At 41.6% G+C, this 15,151-nt stretch overlaps 1 protein-coding gene across 4 annotated transcripts in view; it reads left to right on the forward strand.

The window, feature by feature from the left end:
* Nucleotides 1–15,151, forward strand: part of kdm2bb (lysine (K)-specific demethylase 2Bb) — a 33,026-nt gene that overhangs the window by 13,321 nt on the left and 4,554 nt on the right. Inside the window, exons 13-21 of one of the 4 annotated variants that reach the window (XM_014003768.1) lie at nucleotides 3,723–3,953; nucleotides 5,396–5,539; nucleotides 5,638–5,724; nucleotides 5,835–6,173; nucleotides 7,691–8,754; nucleotides 10,970–11,133; nucleotides 11,303–11,464; nucleotides 11,638–11,856; nucleotides 13,504–13,589. In XM_014003768.1, coding sequence (XP_013859222.1) covers nucleotides 3,723–3,953; nucleotides 5,396–5,539; nucleotides 5,638–5,724; nucleotides 5,835–6,173; nucleotides 7,691–8,754; nucleotides 10,970–11,133; nucleotides 11,303–11,464; nucleotides 11,638–11,856; nucleotides 13,504–13,589 — 2,496 coding nt within the window. Of the gene's footprint in view, nucleotides 1–3,722; nucleotides 3,954–5,395; nucleotides 5,540–5,637; nucleotides 5,725–5,834; nucleotides 6,174–7,690; nucleotides 8,792–10,969; nucleotides 11,134–11,302; nucleotides 11,465–11,637; nucleotides 11,857–13,503; nucleotides 14,625–15,151 lie in introns of those variants that run through there. The other 3 variants (XM_014003767.1, XM_014003771.1, XM_014003769.1) reach the window with 3 other exon arrangements.

A 15,151-nucleotide genomic window follows, 5' to 3' on the forward strand; every position in this document is an offset into this window, starting at 1 on the left:
GTCTGCAATGATTAGACATGTTTTTTATTATTGTCATTAGTGATTATCTCAATTTCGGCTAAAATAATTGACAAAATCCTACACACTGTGCCTTTAGTTAAAGAACTTACAGTGTTAAACTCAGGCAGCAACCTGTAGGACCAACTGTGGGACTCGATATTTAGTTTTTGATAAGTGTGAAGTTGGTTTGCTTTTCTCTGATTAAACAAATTCACCCTATAGGTGGAGTTTCAACAGGAGGTTTAAGAATGAGATCTGTCATCTGAATGTATAAAAATGAAGCTGGTCACTCTCATCAGGATGATGGAGCCCCCCCTCTCTTGAAAGACCAGCTGCTGGTCTCGGGGCCTCTTTGTGCTCGTCTTTTGTAATGAGCTGCCATCTGGCTCTGTTGGCTGTGCAGGGACCGCTCTCCTCTGCCTGTGATGCTCAGAATGAATATGACAACACCTTCGCTGCCGCTCCTTCCTCATTGGACGGAGGCAGACATCCCCTCCCTCGGTACATATTCTAATGCACATCCGCCTCCCATTGGCTCCGTGCTGAGCAGTCACGCCCCCCACTCACACCCCGGGAGTCGATTCATATTAATGAGTCAGGCTTGTATGTGCTTTCTACATCTGCTTGTGGTATTGTGAAGCTTTGGAGCAAAAGGGAGGGCTGACAGGAGTAGCAGGAGTAGCAGGAGGAGGAGGAGGAGGAGACTGCAGCCATGTCAGATTGCTGTGAGCCGGACGGCGTCTGACAACACGCCATGGCCATGTCGCTGAGCGCAGACGATGAGGACTACGACTCAGACTCGGAGCAGGTTAGCACACTGACACCCAGCAGGGCGGGCGCGGCGAGGCAGCATCCACGGGAATGTCTGCCGTTCTCGCGGCGTGCAGCGTCGCAGGGCAGCGAGGAGACGGAGCTGCCTCGAGACAAAAGCTTCGAGTCAAGTCTGTCTGACAGGTTACAGAGAACCTGACTGTTTTATTACCAGGCCTTAATCATGATGCTGATTTATTTTCTGGGTTTGGTTTATTTTATTTTAAAGTGAGGAACACTCATGAGAAGACACAACATGAATCACGCATCTTCATAAACAGACATTATCACACATTTTTTAAATTGCAGCTACGATTAATGTGTTTTAATTCTCATATTAACATTACCTACATTAGAGCCACATGTCCTTTTATTAAATATTTGACTGCGTTTGGGGGTAAAAACTGACCAGTTTCAAGTTTTAATCCAGTCTTGTTGACACACACCTGTTCTTGTGAAATGTGCTCAACGTGATGCTTAAAGGCACGCCGAGCTAAAGAACTGTTAGGATGTTAAAACCAAACTTGAGGATCAACCTGTCGTTTAATTTAATGTTTACAGACCCGTCGTGGGAGGTTTTGTTGAAGCTTACACTTGTTTTGATCTTTGTTTTTTTTTTTCCTCTCCAGTCAGTAGTTTCTAGAAAAAGAGAAGTCGTAATTCTTTCTGGTGGAAGAGTTTATATATATTTTCTACAGCCCTGATCCATCCTCAGTATATTCTCAGTAGATCTTTCTCATTTCATCTTAATAAATGTTTTAAAGTGAAAGAAATGGTCTGTTCTGTACGCGAGATGGATATAAACAGCTTGTAATGTCTGTCTTCAACAACTTGCTGATAAAAACTGAGACTTGTCAGGATGTTTTGTTATTTATGTCTGTGTGTCAGAGGGACATCACCCACTTATCTGTCAGTGGGGAGGGTGAGGAGGTTAGAGGGATCAGTTAGGGATCTGTAGTTTTAGTGAAAGTGAACAAATATAATCCACTGTTTCTGTTTTTTTGCTGCACTTAGTCACTAAACTTGTTTGACAAATCAGGATATGTTGGCTTATTTGCTGTCCTGTCAGTGTTCCTCCTCTTGTTAATCCCCGTGAACCCCCACCAAAGCAGTCCAGTGCAGATTGAACAAGCCCCCTCCCGTTCTTCTAATCCTGTCTAAGCACAACATGGGACCGTTTTATCAGCTCATTGTTAAAAGAAGCTTTCTGTAACGTGCCCAAGATTTCCCACACTCGCGTTGGTCTCTGTCAGAGGCTCCCGTTACAGTGCTCATTGGTTACAAGTACGTGTGTGTCATACACTGTTCTGTTAGGGAATGGGATGTGGCTGTTGCTATGCTGACACCAGGAAAAATCTGCACTGCTGATGTAACTAAAGAAATCCAGTCCTCATTTCCAGGAGCTGCAGTGAATCTCACCTCCTGCTCCGGTTTGATTTTCCTCTCTCTGCCGCTCATTGTCTCATGTGTTAGATGTTTTTTTTTTAAACAAACAACACATTGCTGTGGGTTTTTTTTTTTTTTTTTGGCTCTCATCCTGTGAGGGAGCAGAATGATTTCACAGAAACAATAACGATGCTGATCAAAGACGTATAATCTCCCCACTTGTTTTAAGTGGAGCACATTTTGATAATCTGCACTGCTGGGTGTCAGTCTGCGTGCTCCCGTAACACAGAACAATGGGTCTTCAGTAGGCATGTGTGAGATGTAGTCAGAAGTGGAGCTTCTCTTTGAAGAGGAGAAATGCAAGCCAGCGAGGTGCTAAATTTGGAAGGCGTCTTCAGGGACATTTTTTGATGTTTGTTTGCTCTTGTCCTGTAGGTATGAATCATGTGTTTACGACCAGGAGGGTTTGATCAGGTTTGCTTTCTGTGGCTAGAAATTGCATGTGTGCATATAATTGTTTTGCGCCTTTGTCTATTAAAGAACTATAACCAGAAGAAAGAGAGATGCTGATCAGAAAGGAAAATACAGACACATGCCAGCTATATTTATCAGAATATTTAAATTTCTTTATGATGTGTCTTTCTAATGTACATTTTATGATAATTATCACTTGCCGACAAAGGCAAAGGTGATTGTTTTTGCCCTTATCTGTCTGTTAGCAAAATATCTCATGAATCACTGGATAGATTTTAATGAAATGTTAAAACGGTAATCACCGGATGTGCATCTACAACTCATTACACTGCAAAAAATGTCCATCTTACCAAGTTTTAAAATCTTATATCAGCCAAAAAGTCTTTTTGATCTTGTTTTGAGACTGATTTACTAAACAAGAACTGATTGTGTAAGAATAATAATCTTGTTTTCAGAATGTGTAAGATTATTTGTCTTGTTAGTCTGAAAATTTGACTCAAATTAAGTCAAAATATCTGCAGTGGAGTAAGAAAAATTTACTTGGTAAGATTCTTGAAATAAGAAAAAACTGAGTCAAATCAAGTATTTCAAGAATCTTACCAAGTAAAATTTTCTTACTTCATTGGCAGAACTTTTTGACTTAATTTGAGTCAAATTTTCAGACTAACAAGACAAATAATCTTACACATTCTGAAAACAAGATTATTATTCTTACACAATCAGTTCTTGTTTAGTAAATCAGTCTCAAAACAAGATCAAAAAGACTTTTTGGCTGGATATAAGGTTTTAAAACTTGGTAAGGTGGACAGTTTTTGCAGTGTATCGGTTCAAATTCTTCTGTTCATTTCTTCAAATAATGTTAGACATTTAATTAGTCAAACTTACATTTTTTTTAAAAGTTTTAGTTTTTTATTTTTTACACCCGATAAAATAAAATAATATCAAAATATGCAAAAGATGCAGACTATCAACTAGTAAAATATATGTCAGCTTATTGTTTTGTTTTTTTTTTATTAAGGAAATTGACACTGTATCCTTGTCGCCCCCTCCAGCCTCGGCCTCCCAACCGGCCGAAACCCAAGATGGCGGCCTCCCCTGCCTCAGCGGTCAAGCTGTCGGCCAGCCGGGGAACATCTGGTGCCAGGAGGAGGAGGACCCGCTGTCGGAAGTGCGAGGCCTGCCTGCGGACGGAGTGCGGCGAGTGCCACTTCTGCAAAGACATGAAGAAGTTCGGCGGGCCGGGCCGAATGAAGCAGTCCTGCATCATGAGGCAGTGCATCGCTGTAAGTACAAATCATGATCTTTCAAAGGCTTTTTTTTAATTGGCTGACAATGAGAAGATTTACTCTAATCTTCCAAATAACAGAAAAATAAAAAAAATCTTAAACATTTTAGCCAAAACAAACAAAAAATAAGTAAATTACTGTTAATATTTAGGCCCTTTGATACAACACACAGAGCAAAGGTCTGATGCATTAGTGGTCTCCATCAATCTAAAACAGAGGAAATCTGAAACCAATAATAGACTTTTATTGATCCGACTGAGTAATCAGGAGCAGAGGGCCTTGGTCAGACAAGCTGCTAACAGGCCAATCATCAACGTGAGAAAAAAAACCAGAGTTCTTCACGAAAGCACAACCATTAGTGTAGCAGCTCTCCAGTAAATGATGGAGGTTGTCTGCTGGGAGTTTGACTCAGAGCTCCCTATTAACTCACAGACCGCTGAAACAATCATCCTCAGGCCGGAGAAAGAAACAGTTTGACCACAATATTTCTGCAGTCAGACACGGTTAGGGCAACGTAAAGGCGTGGAGGTTCCATGCACAATCATTTATTAACCTTTATTTTACCAGGAGGTCAATTTAGAACCAGTTGGGTTTTATAACGATTTGGTCAAAAATATATATTACATCACATTGACTGGAGAGCAGCGGAAACATAAACAAACTGCAACAATGTGACTGGATTAGAAGAGCAGTCATGTATTGATGCATTTTTATTTAGATGCATTGGTTTGTTACATCTTTGCAACAATAAAATCTGATCCGATTCATGTTAGATGAAAACAAACTAGCAGAAGAGTTAAAAAGTTGCAGTTATGTTTAAGAGTTTCTCATCTGGTTGCAGTTCCTGCTGTTTGCAGCTTTTATTTTCTCCTTAGTGACACCTGATGTTTATGAGAGCTGCAGTATTAGAGGTTGAAATGTTTTGTGTTGTACCAGTTTTTTTTCAGTGTCTTTGATAAATTGGATTGTTGGCAGGATATTGGGATGCATCTTATAACTATCGGAAATGTATTTTTTTTTCCCGACTCAACATTTCTGAGTCAGGCAAAGGCTGAGCTGAACTCTGAATCATAACTGTTCACAATGTAGCAGAAAAACTTGCACAAACTTGCAGAAATTTGCACAACTGTGACCCACGTTTTCCTCACTTTCTCTTCTGTTGGTACTGATTAAAACCAGTCGTGGGCATCAAAACAGTTGGATCTGTCAGATATATTATTAACATGCAGACACTCCTGCGCTCACAGATATTGAGTTGATCATAAATCTTAGCTAGATCGTGCAACCCTGTTCACGATATCGACTCGCTGCAAATATACTCCAAACAGTTCACACGACTGGCTCATTTTATTGGATCATCTTGAGAGGAATTAGGCCAAGGTGCAGAGTAACTGTTTGTTTTCCCCTGTAGTGATTTGTTGCTTTTGTTTCCTCCTCAGCCTGTTTTGCCCCACACAGCCGTGTGTCTCATCTGCGGCGAGGCGGGAAAGGAGGACACGGTGGAGGACGAAGAGGAGAAGTTTAACCTGATGCTCATGGAGTGCTCCATCTGTAATGAGATTGTCCACCCTAACTGTCTGAAGGTAACCTGCTCAGTTTTATCATGCAGCGTTCTCACAGCTGTTGAGTTGTTATCTGCCAACCTCCTGGTTAAAAGTCTGCGTGCGATCGTTTTGTTCAGGTCAAAGATTCAAACGGATTAGTCAACGATGAGCTGCCAAACTGTTGGGAGTGCCCAAAGTGCAACCACGCGGGAAAAACTGGGAAAGTAAGCATCAATTTTTGTCAAACCGATGAATTCCTCAAACAGATGACTTCACTGATGTGTCGCAGAGCCAGAGAAATAAAGTTGTCCTCTCCGTTTTTTCTAAACTTTTGGCCACAAAGCAAAAAAGGGGGCCAGGATTTAAGTATGCCTCGAACCTCCCCGGCTCCCTCCTCAAAGAGCCGCGCCTGAACCGGGACCCGAAAGAGGAGCCCGACCCGCTCCCGGCGCTGGCTCCGCCGCCCGCCGCCGCCCCCACGCCGACGACCGCCGTGAAAAGGAACGCGGAGCGGGAAGTCACCTCGAAGAGGAGCGACGAAGAGCCCCCAAAGAAACGGCCCCCCCTGCTGTGTCTGGACGGCGTGCCACGAGCAAGAGTCGACGACAATCCGCTACGGAAGAAAAGGAAACTGTTTGACACCAACGATGAACCTGTGATTGTGAAAAAGAAGGTGAGACTCTTGTTTTTTTTTTTGTGGATCCATGTTTTACTACAAAAACAGTTGCATTTATATGTAAGATTCTTAGTTTTGTTTAAGCCAGGGATATTCAACTGGTGGCCCACGGGTGACTTTTTGTTTGGCCTGCCAATAGGAATAATTTTTTTTAAATTGATTCAATTTCACTTATTTTAACATAAACATAAATTTGACATCAGTTTTAAATTTATGAGTCAATGCAACAAAATAAACAATTTTAAAAGGTGAAAGATAGTTTTTTTTCTTTTAAATAAATACCCCCATGATCGGGCAACCCCCCCCCCCCCACATCTCCCTGAGCTGTTAGTTTTGAGTAACTGTGGCCCATTGAGCAATTTAGTTTAATAGCCCTGGTTTAAGCCATAAATGTCTCATATAATGTTAATATATTAGTTCAGTTTTTCTCAAACCCTTAATCCTGATTTAAGGTGTAAAATGTGATGGTTTCATGCGTTCATTTCTGAGAACAGCACCTCATAAACAGCAGTCTCAGCATTTCTTTTGCTCCACATCAGCTGCACCTTTTGTTGCCGTCAGTTCTTCTAGAGACTTCAGATGCTGCTTAAGCTCCATTAACATGTGGGTTAGTCATCGTCCACTCCAGTTTCCACAAATAAACACCAAACCTTTTTAGTTTCGAGTAGTTTTTATTTGAAGCCAAGATCTTATTGTGCTCTGGTTCTTTTTACTTCACAGACTAGCTCATTAGAGTTAATTAACTTGTTATTTCACTTGCAAATAATTGACACCAGAGTTACCACTAGAGGGACCCTGAGCACCACCAGTGGTACTCTTATCTTGGTTTGAGAACCCTGGGTTTGGATTTGGTCTCCGTGTCTCCACAGGTGGCTTTTTTAGGCTCAGATTTATTTTTATTTTTATTTATTTATTTTGAAATTTATTCATTTCATTTGAAGCAATTATATACACAACAAAGGACAAAAATCATACAATCAAAATGAAATGAAATGAAATGAAAGGCAGCAGAAGAAGAATAAATCTTATAATATCTGCCCCTTTTTTATCCCCAGATTATGTTCAAAATGAAAGTAAATTACAACAAAAATCAAAACAACTGAAAACACAAAAAACAAAGCTAAACCTAAAACTCAAACAACAATTTGCATGGATTCACTTATGCTTCTCCATATTTCTTCAGAATACTAGATTTTATCATTATCTTTAATATATACAAAGATTTGGAATTTTTAACCTCATCTTCCAGACCGTTCCACAATCTTAATCCCTGGATTAAAGTGGATCGCTCCTTCAGGCTCATACGAAACTTATATATAACAAAATAACTAAATTTATATATGACTCAACATTAAGATGCACGTGTGGGTTTTCAGTGGCCACCACATTAAAACATTTCTGAAGGTGGTGCTGGCTGTCGCTTATCAAAATATGAATTAAATACTTTTATCATTCATGCAGCCTGACTGGGATTAATTTCAAATTCTAGTTATTGTTCTTCCACTCTTTTCTAGAAAAAGCCTTCGAAACCAGAAGATCTGTTCGGTTTGAAACTCTTGCAACACATCAAGGCAGAGAATGATCATGGCGATGAAGACGAGGACCAGGAGGATCACGAGGAAGATGGGTTAACTTTGGACAGGACGCGTTTCAGGGAGAAAAGCGAGTACGACGATGAAGTGCAAGAAGAGGATAAAGAGGAAGAGGAGAATGTCACGAAAGGGAGAGACGGTAGTGCAGAGGACAAAGCTAAAGTGCTGATAGGTCCCCTGCTGAGAACTGCTTCAGCCAGAGAAAGTGACCATTCGTCCTCCAACTCCCCCAGAGCTGGACCCAGCAGCGAGTCAGGAGACGTCCACGAGAGGAGCCCTGCGCAGCTCAAAGCTCGCCACCAGCGCCGGCGTCTCCCCAACAAAGGACCGAGCAAAGAGTTCAGCCTGGAGGTCGTCAAGTCGGAAGACTTCAAAAAGCACGCCGCAGAGAAGACGGACAACAACTCGGCTGCTCACCATCGCAGGCAGCTGAAGACTGAAGACTCTGTGACCAATCAGAACTGTAAACCACTAAAAACAGAAGACCCGGCCACCAATCAGAGTCGCCGAGCCCTTAAAGCGGAGGACGGTGTGGCCAATCACCACCGGCAGCCTCTGAAAACAGAAGACTGTCTGACCAACCAGAACCACAGTCCGGTAAAGTCCGAACCCCAGAGCGAAGCGGAGGACCACAAACCGAAGTGGCCTCTAAATAACGGCGGCAGTGATCTGGGGGACTGGCTGAGGCACAGGGGGCGGGAGGCGTACGGGACGCCGCGGGCCTGCTCCCCTCTCAGCTGGAACAGAGGCCCGCCCATCACGCCCATCTGTGCCCGCCCCCTGCCCCGGCGGTCGCCCCCAAAATGCATTCAAATGGAGCGCCACGTGATCCGACCCCCACCCATCAGCCCCCCGCCCGACCGGCTGTCGCTGAACAGCGGCGAAGCGCACGTGATGCGGCGGGAGACGTGGATGAAAGTGTTCAGCCACCTGACTCACAAAGACCTGTGCGTCTGCATGCGGGTGTGCCGGACGTGGAACAGGTGGTGAGTACCAGACCCACCCAGCTGCTGAGAACCAAGGGTATAATAGCTTTGGATTTTTCATTATATTTTAGTTTGATCTCATTGTGACCTTTTTTCTTTTAATTTAGTTAGTTTTAATGAGATTTTACAGTGGATTTGATMGTTTTTATTAGTTATTATTGCATTTTTAATGCTTAAGGGCTCGACACACGGGCAGCGACAAACTACAGCGATTAGCGGCTGTCATCGCAGCCAGGGTGAAACCCGACACATGGGACGCGATAGCGATCGCAGCGTTGCGAATCGCGCTCTCAGGTCGCTTGTCTTCACGAAATTTGATTGGTTCTTGACTCTGAAGGTGGGTGTGCATTACGGACGTGTAAACTAAACAAATCTTGCAATGCTAATATTGAAAAACAAACACACATCAAGATACAATTTTATGAGGAAAAACTTACCATAAACTTCACCCTGGTGCCAATAAATTCCCACAAAGCTTTTTAGTAATCACTTGGTGAAAGTGTTAGCTAACTGCAGTGTGTAGCATACTCTCCTCTCATTGATCAGTCAATGAAACCTTCGCTGATCGGTTGTACGCTAAGCGACAGCGACAAAAGTTGAACATTTTTCAACTTTCATATGTCGCGTCGCAAGCTCGCGTGTGTACGTCTACGAGCGCGAAATTTCACATGCACTATTTTCGCCGGTCGCTTAGCTGGAGGAGGGCAAGCGATTGTCGCCTCACCGCACAGCCTCCATAGGAAATGAATGGAGAGCGAGCGACGTTGCCTCCCGTGTGTCGAGCCCTTTAGTTGTAGTTTAGTTGTTATTAGCTCTAGTATTAGTTTTTTTTAATAGTTTGAATAAACATATTTGCCAATGCATCCTCAAGCTTGTGATGTTCCTGTGAGTTAAAGGGGCAATATTATGTGTTTCTCAGGCATACATTTAAATACTATACCATAATAAAGTATCTATGTCACCTTTGGCTGTTATTAAAATGCTGTTTTTATGTTTAAATAGTAAATAAACTTATCTTCCCATCACTTCCTCTTGCAAACGCCTTGAAATTGGCCCTCTGTCTCTTTAAGAACCACCTTCCGCTTCGGGACGGGACGGGGGGGGGGGGGGGGGGGGGGGGGGGGGGTTGCCATGATGAAGTTTACTTCAAGGAGCTCAGCAGACAGTTTAAGTTTCACTTTCACTTTCACCCGAGAGCCTGCAGGAGTCATGGGGAGGGGGGCGCCCTGCCATGAGGAAGCTCGGCTTAAAGACATGTCCCAGGGGCGTTTCTGGTCCTCAAAGGCATTTCTGGTCCCCACCTGTCGTTTTGCTCCTCAGCATGGCTGCCTAAAAACGCTGCAGGATTTCTCAAACATGCATGAATGAGTCAAAGCAAGACTTTGGGCATATTTTTTATGAGAGTATAACATTATAACGTGATATAAAACTAAAAAAAAATAGATTTCACATGATATTGCCCCTTTAAAGCTTAACTAGTTAATTACTAGCTAAAGCAGTCCATTATGGTGACACCTTAATAAAATAATTGCGTAACTCAATTTTGCCCACTAAAACCTTGGGCGATTATTTTAGGATGATGATAATAGTTGTCTCCAACCCGGTGCTACCTGTTGCTTATTTCTCTTGGGAGCTACTGAGAGAAGCTAGCGTGTCAATTTTAGTCATACTTAGCCATCTTGTGTGAGCTTGATTCATGCAGTTTTTCCCTTGAGAAGCATTCCACCTGTTTTATCACCTGTTTTTACTACAACACACTTGCTTTTAATTGTCTCACAGTCATATTCAAAGAAATCCCAAAGTGGATGTTGTCGCTTTCTCCCAACTTTTGTTGTCGTCATTTGGCAGACGATGCTGAGCAGCAGACTGTAAACAAGTGTTGTTACGGCCCACAGCTAATATGAAACTACTCAATTTGAGAAAAAAAAGATCCACGTTTCAAAATAAATTGAAAAATACTAAGGATTTTCTATCCTTTTTCTATATTAATTCAGTTAGTTTTAGTTACTTTTGTAAAAAGATTATACAGTTTTAGTGAGTTATCATTTTTTTCATCTTATTACAGTTTTTATTTATTTTAGTTAACTAAAATGTTTTTTCAATTTCAGTTTTCGTTATTGAGTTAGTTTTAGTTAACTATAATAACACTGCTGAGAACCCCCGAGCTCGACTGGGCAGGCGTTCTCATGGCCCTATCTGCTGCGCCTCTCCTCAGGTGCTGCGACAAACGACTCTGGAAGCACATCAGCCTGAACCGCTGCAAGGCGATCACGCCGCTCATGCTGAGCGGCATCATCCGGAGACAGCCTGTAGCTCTGGACCTCAGCTGGACAAACATTTCTAAGAAGCAGCTCAGCTGGCTCATCAACAGACTTCCTGGTAAACAAATTCAATCAGCGCAACAGATTTGTTTTTGTATGATCAGCGTTGTTTCTTTGTCATAATAAGAGAGCATCGTTGTGTGGATTGATGCCGCTTGTTTCCAGAGGGAACGGAGAAGAAAAGTCTTTATCGGCTGACCGGTTCTTTGTGGTCCCGCTCTCCGCAGGTCTGCGTGTGCTGCTCCTGTCGGGGTGCTCCTGGGTGGCCGTCTCTGCTCTCTGCACGTCCAGCTGTCCTCTCCTGCGAACGCTGGACATCCAGTGGGTCGAAGGGCTAAAAGACGCCCAGATGAGAGACTTGCTGTCCCCACCCACAGATAACAGGCCAGGTAGAGTTTTAGTTTAAACTTTTGTAGAGGAATGGATACAGAAAAACTCAGATTCTGCACCTTTTTTAAATGAGTAAACATATAAAGGGTTTATAAAGTATTTTAACGTAACAATCAATCTTCACTATTTTCCTTCTGTTAATCTCCTTTCCTTTCTTTTGTTGTTGTTGTAGGTCAGTTAGACAACAGGAGCAAGCTGCGGAACGTGGAGGACCTGCGTCTGGCCGGGCTGGACGTCACAGACACGTCTCTGCGCCTCATCATTCGCTACATGCCTCTGCTATCCAAGCTGGACCTGAGTTACTGTAACCACGTCACCGATCAGTCCGTCAACATCCTGACCGCTGCGGGGACGACCACCAGAGACTCGCTCACTGACATCAACCTGTCAGGTACGAGTCTGTCTTCACTGGCTCTGAATCGGACTTCATTAGACTCTTATCTGAATTTAAATCTTTACCTTTAGTCGTGGAACGATACGGGTGTCTTTGCATCTTTCGCTTTATTAAAGGGATTCCTGATTAGTTGTGAAATTAGACTTTATTTGATAAACATATATTTTAACTGTAAAATAAAGTCTGTAAAAATACTGCAGGCTGTTTAGTTTTGTAAATTTAAAAAAATATATTTTAACACGATTGGAGACATTTTATTTACACGCAAAGCATTCTGGGTAAATGATGACGTGGATAGGTCCTCGGTGCGAGGCTGCTAGTGAGCTATATCCACCCTGAAGGTTAATCTTGGACAATATCTGATGATCGACTCTTTTAAATGAAACCAGAGAGCGTTGACAGAGAGGAGAAGGTAGAAATGACTCAGCCTGTAACTGAAAATATAGATGGAGGACAACAGAGCTGCTTCATGGAAGAAGAACCTCAGCCTAGCCTGTTAGCCTTCGCGCTAGCGCCTACGCTATATTGCTTTATATGTATTAGCTCGGTGCTAGCGCGACAAACTAACAAGCTAAACTGTTGTCCTCCATCCATATTTTCAGTTGCAGCTGAGTCATTTTTGTGTTCTCCTCTCTGTCATGTGGATGGAGGACCTCAGTGATGAGAGGAAAATGTGTAGCGCTGAGCTAATACATATATATGGTGATAGCATCAGGGCTAATGCTAAAGCTAATAGGCTAAACTGAGGTTCTTCTTCCATGAAGCAGACACTGTGTTCCCAAACTTTTCAGTTTTTGACCCATAAAATCATGGTAACCCCCCAAATAAACAACTGCATAATGACAATATTTATTAGGCTAATTTAATCTATTTGTAAGTAACTGATGTAAAAACTAACGCAGAGAAAGGACAATAAAAAACATTTATTCATTAACAATAAAAACCAGCTCTGAGCCTTTAAGCCAGGGCTGTTCAACTAAATTGCTCCGGGGGCCACGGTTAATGCAGGCCAACAGCTGAGGGGCCGAACATCCAGCAATTAAAGTTATGTTAATAAACCAAAGTTCTGTTACCTTTGAAATAGTTTATTTTGCTGCATTTAATCACGGATATAACATACAGAACCCTATGTAATAAATTTAGTGATAATAAAACAATATCAAAAACAAAAATAACGCATCATACCTCCTATTTAACACAAATAATATTTGGACATCTCTGACTTGCCAACTTTTTAAACCAATTTTATTTTTACTTTCATAGTTTTATCTTCAACTGCTTATAGTTTTAAATGTCTTGAGTGTGCTTAGAAATAGTTTTTACCAGCTTGTAGCCAAGATTCTGACGTTTCTGTAGGTACCAAACATGTCTATGTTTACTTAAAAGAACTCATAGTAATTAAAGTAGAAAACTGGTGGTTTGGGCTTAAGGGATGAATGAACCAATTGGCGGGCCGCATTTTGGCCCGCGGGCTGCCAGTTGAATAGCCCTGCTTTAAGCTGTTGAAACTCCTAATCAATCAACAATGGGAAAGCCCTAGTCCACAACCCTTGCAGTTATGGAGCTTGTGGATTTATTTTAAGGCTGATTGTCAGGAGTTGTGAACCTTTCTGCACTCCAACTCATTTCCTCCTCCTCCTGCAGTCTGTAACAGGGTCACCGACCAGTCCCTGACCTACTTCAAACGCTGCGGGAGCATCTGCCACATCGACCTGCGCTACTGCAAACAGGTAACCAAGGAGGGCTGCGAGCAGTTCGTGGCAGAAATGTCCGTCAGCGTTCAGTTCGAGCTGATCGAGGACAAACTGCTGCAGAGAATCAGTTAGGGCAGAGGAACACACGGTGGCAGCAGACACAAAGACAATAAATATCCCTGAGACAAACAAAACGTCTGCATATCTAGAATGTAAAAAACAAAAAGGAAATCTTGTCAAGAACTGGCAATTTTACCCAAAACGTTTTGCTGTTGCACCTGTTTTATATGTTATTTATTTAAAAAAGACAGTTTATGTATTATATCCCAGCTCTCTCTGTGTGTTTATATAATATTTTCTGTTCAAATGCAAGCTTTATTGCATTTTAGATGAATATTTTTGTATCAGAAAGTATTTCATACTAATATGTGCAAGTATAAAATGCACTGATGTACAGTATCATAAAGCCAAGATGGATAGTATTTGCAAAAGTTGAATTATGTTGCATTTTGTGACTTTATGTGGCCGTTTTTATATTTAAATATATGTGCCTGAACCTTTTTGACCAAGGTACAGTATATTTACTTTTTCCATATTATTATAACATGTTCAGATGAGAAATACTGTGTATGTAGTTGAAAGACTTCAAAAAGTTCTTTGCACTCATACGGTAAATACAAATACACGAATGTACTTCCACATAGACACTCCAGTGTACAGTGTACAAAGCATATTTTTTCACCACTAAAATGTTAACGCTATATTTACAGAGTAATTTTACTAACTGCTTGTGTTTGACTGAGTTTCACTGTACCTTCCCTGCCAGCGGTAAAAGCTCTGCATGCAGCCACGAAGTGTTTACATCCATCAGTAGATTTATTAACGGTTTACCATTAAAAGTGTCTGTTTTACTTCTGTTCGCCCTTAATGGAGCTCCATGTCATGTAAAGTGCAGTGCTGACTTGTGCAAAAGAATAATCAGCAAAGCCAAAAAAATAAGCTATTATATTGTACGAATCCTCAATCACTCAAGTTTATAATATATAATAAATGAGCCAGTTTCTTCCTGTTTGTTGCAAAGCTGTGATTATTTTAGATTTCAGTGGATTTTCAGCTGCGGGATTTGAACTTTTTCTTATATAAACATCTCAACATGACTCTAAACTATCTTCTAAACTCACGACAGCCTAAATAAACGTTTTGAAGCTTTAAAAACTTTATCTAAAATTGAGGAAACAATCTGGTGCGTTTTTTTCAAAAATGAAGAAAAAAGGGACAAAATTATCTGATATGTGGATGTTTGTGAAGTTAATTTAAAAGAGTTTGCAAATTAAATTTGAATTCTTATTGACTGTTTTCTTCTTCTTTTTTTAAACGTCTAAATCAAAAAGAAAAAAAATTGTGTAGGTCAAAGAGACTTCTTCAGTCTGAGAGTTTCAGGCAAAATTCAGGCTTTTAAACACTGCCTCCGTGTGACTGATACTCACATCACATGGCCATCGTTCACAGGTGACTCATACTCACATGACATGGCTATCGTTGACACCTAATTAACACCAATTGTTAACGGGGTGGAGTGATACTGGCAATAGCAGCAC

Source organism: Austrofundulus limnaeus, unplaced genomic scaffold, assembly GCF_001266775.1.
Source record: "Austrofundulus limnaeus strain Quisiro unplaced genomic scaffold, Austrofundulus_limnaeus-1.0 Scaffold20, whole genome shotgun sequence".
Classification (NCBI taxonomy): domain Eukaryota; kingdom Metazoa; phylum Chordata; class Actinopteri; order Cyprinodontiformes; family Rivulidae; genus Austrofundulus; species Austrofundulus limnaeus.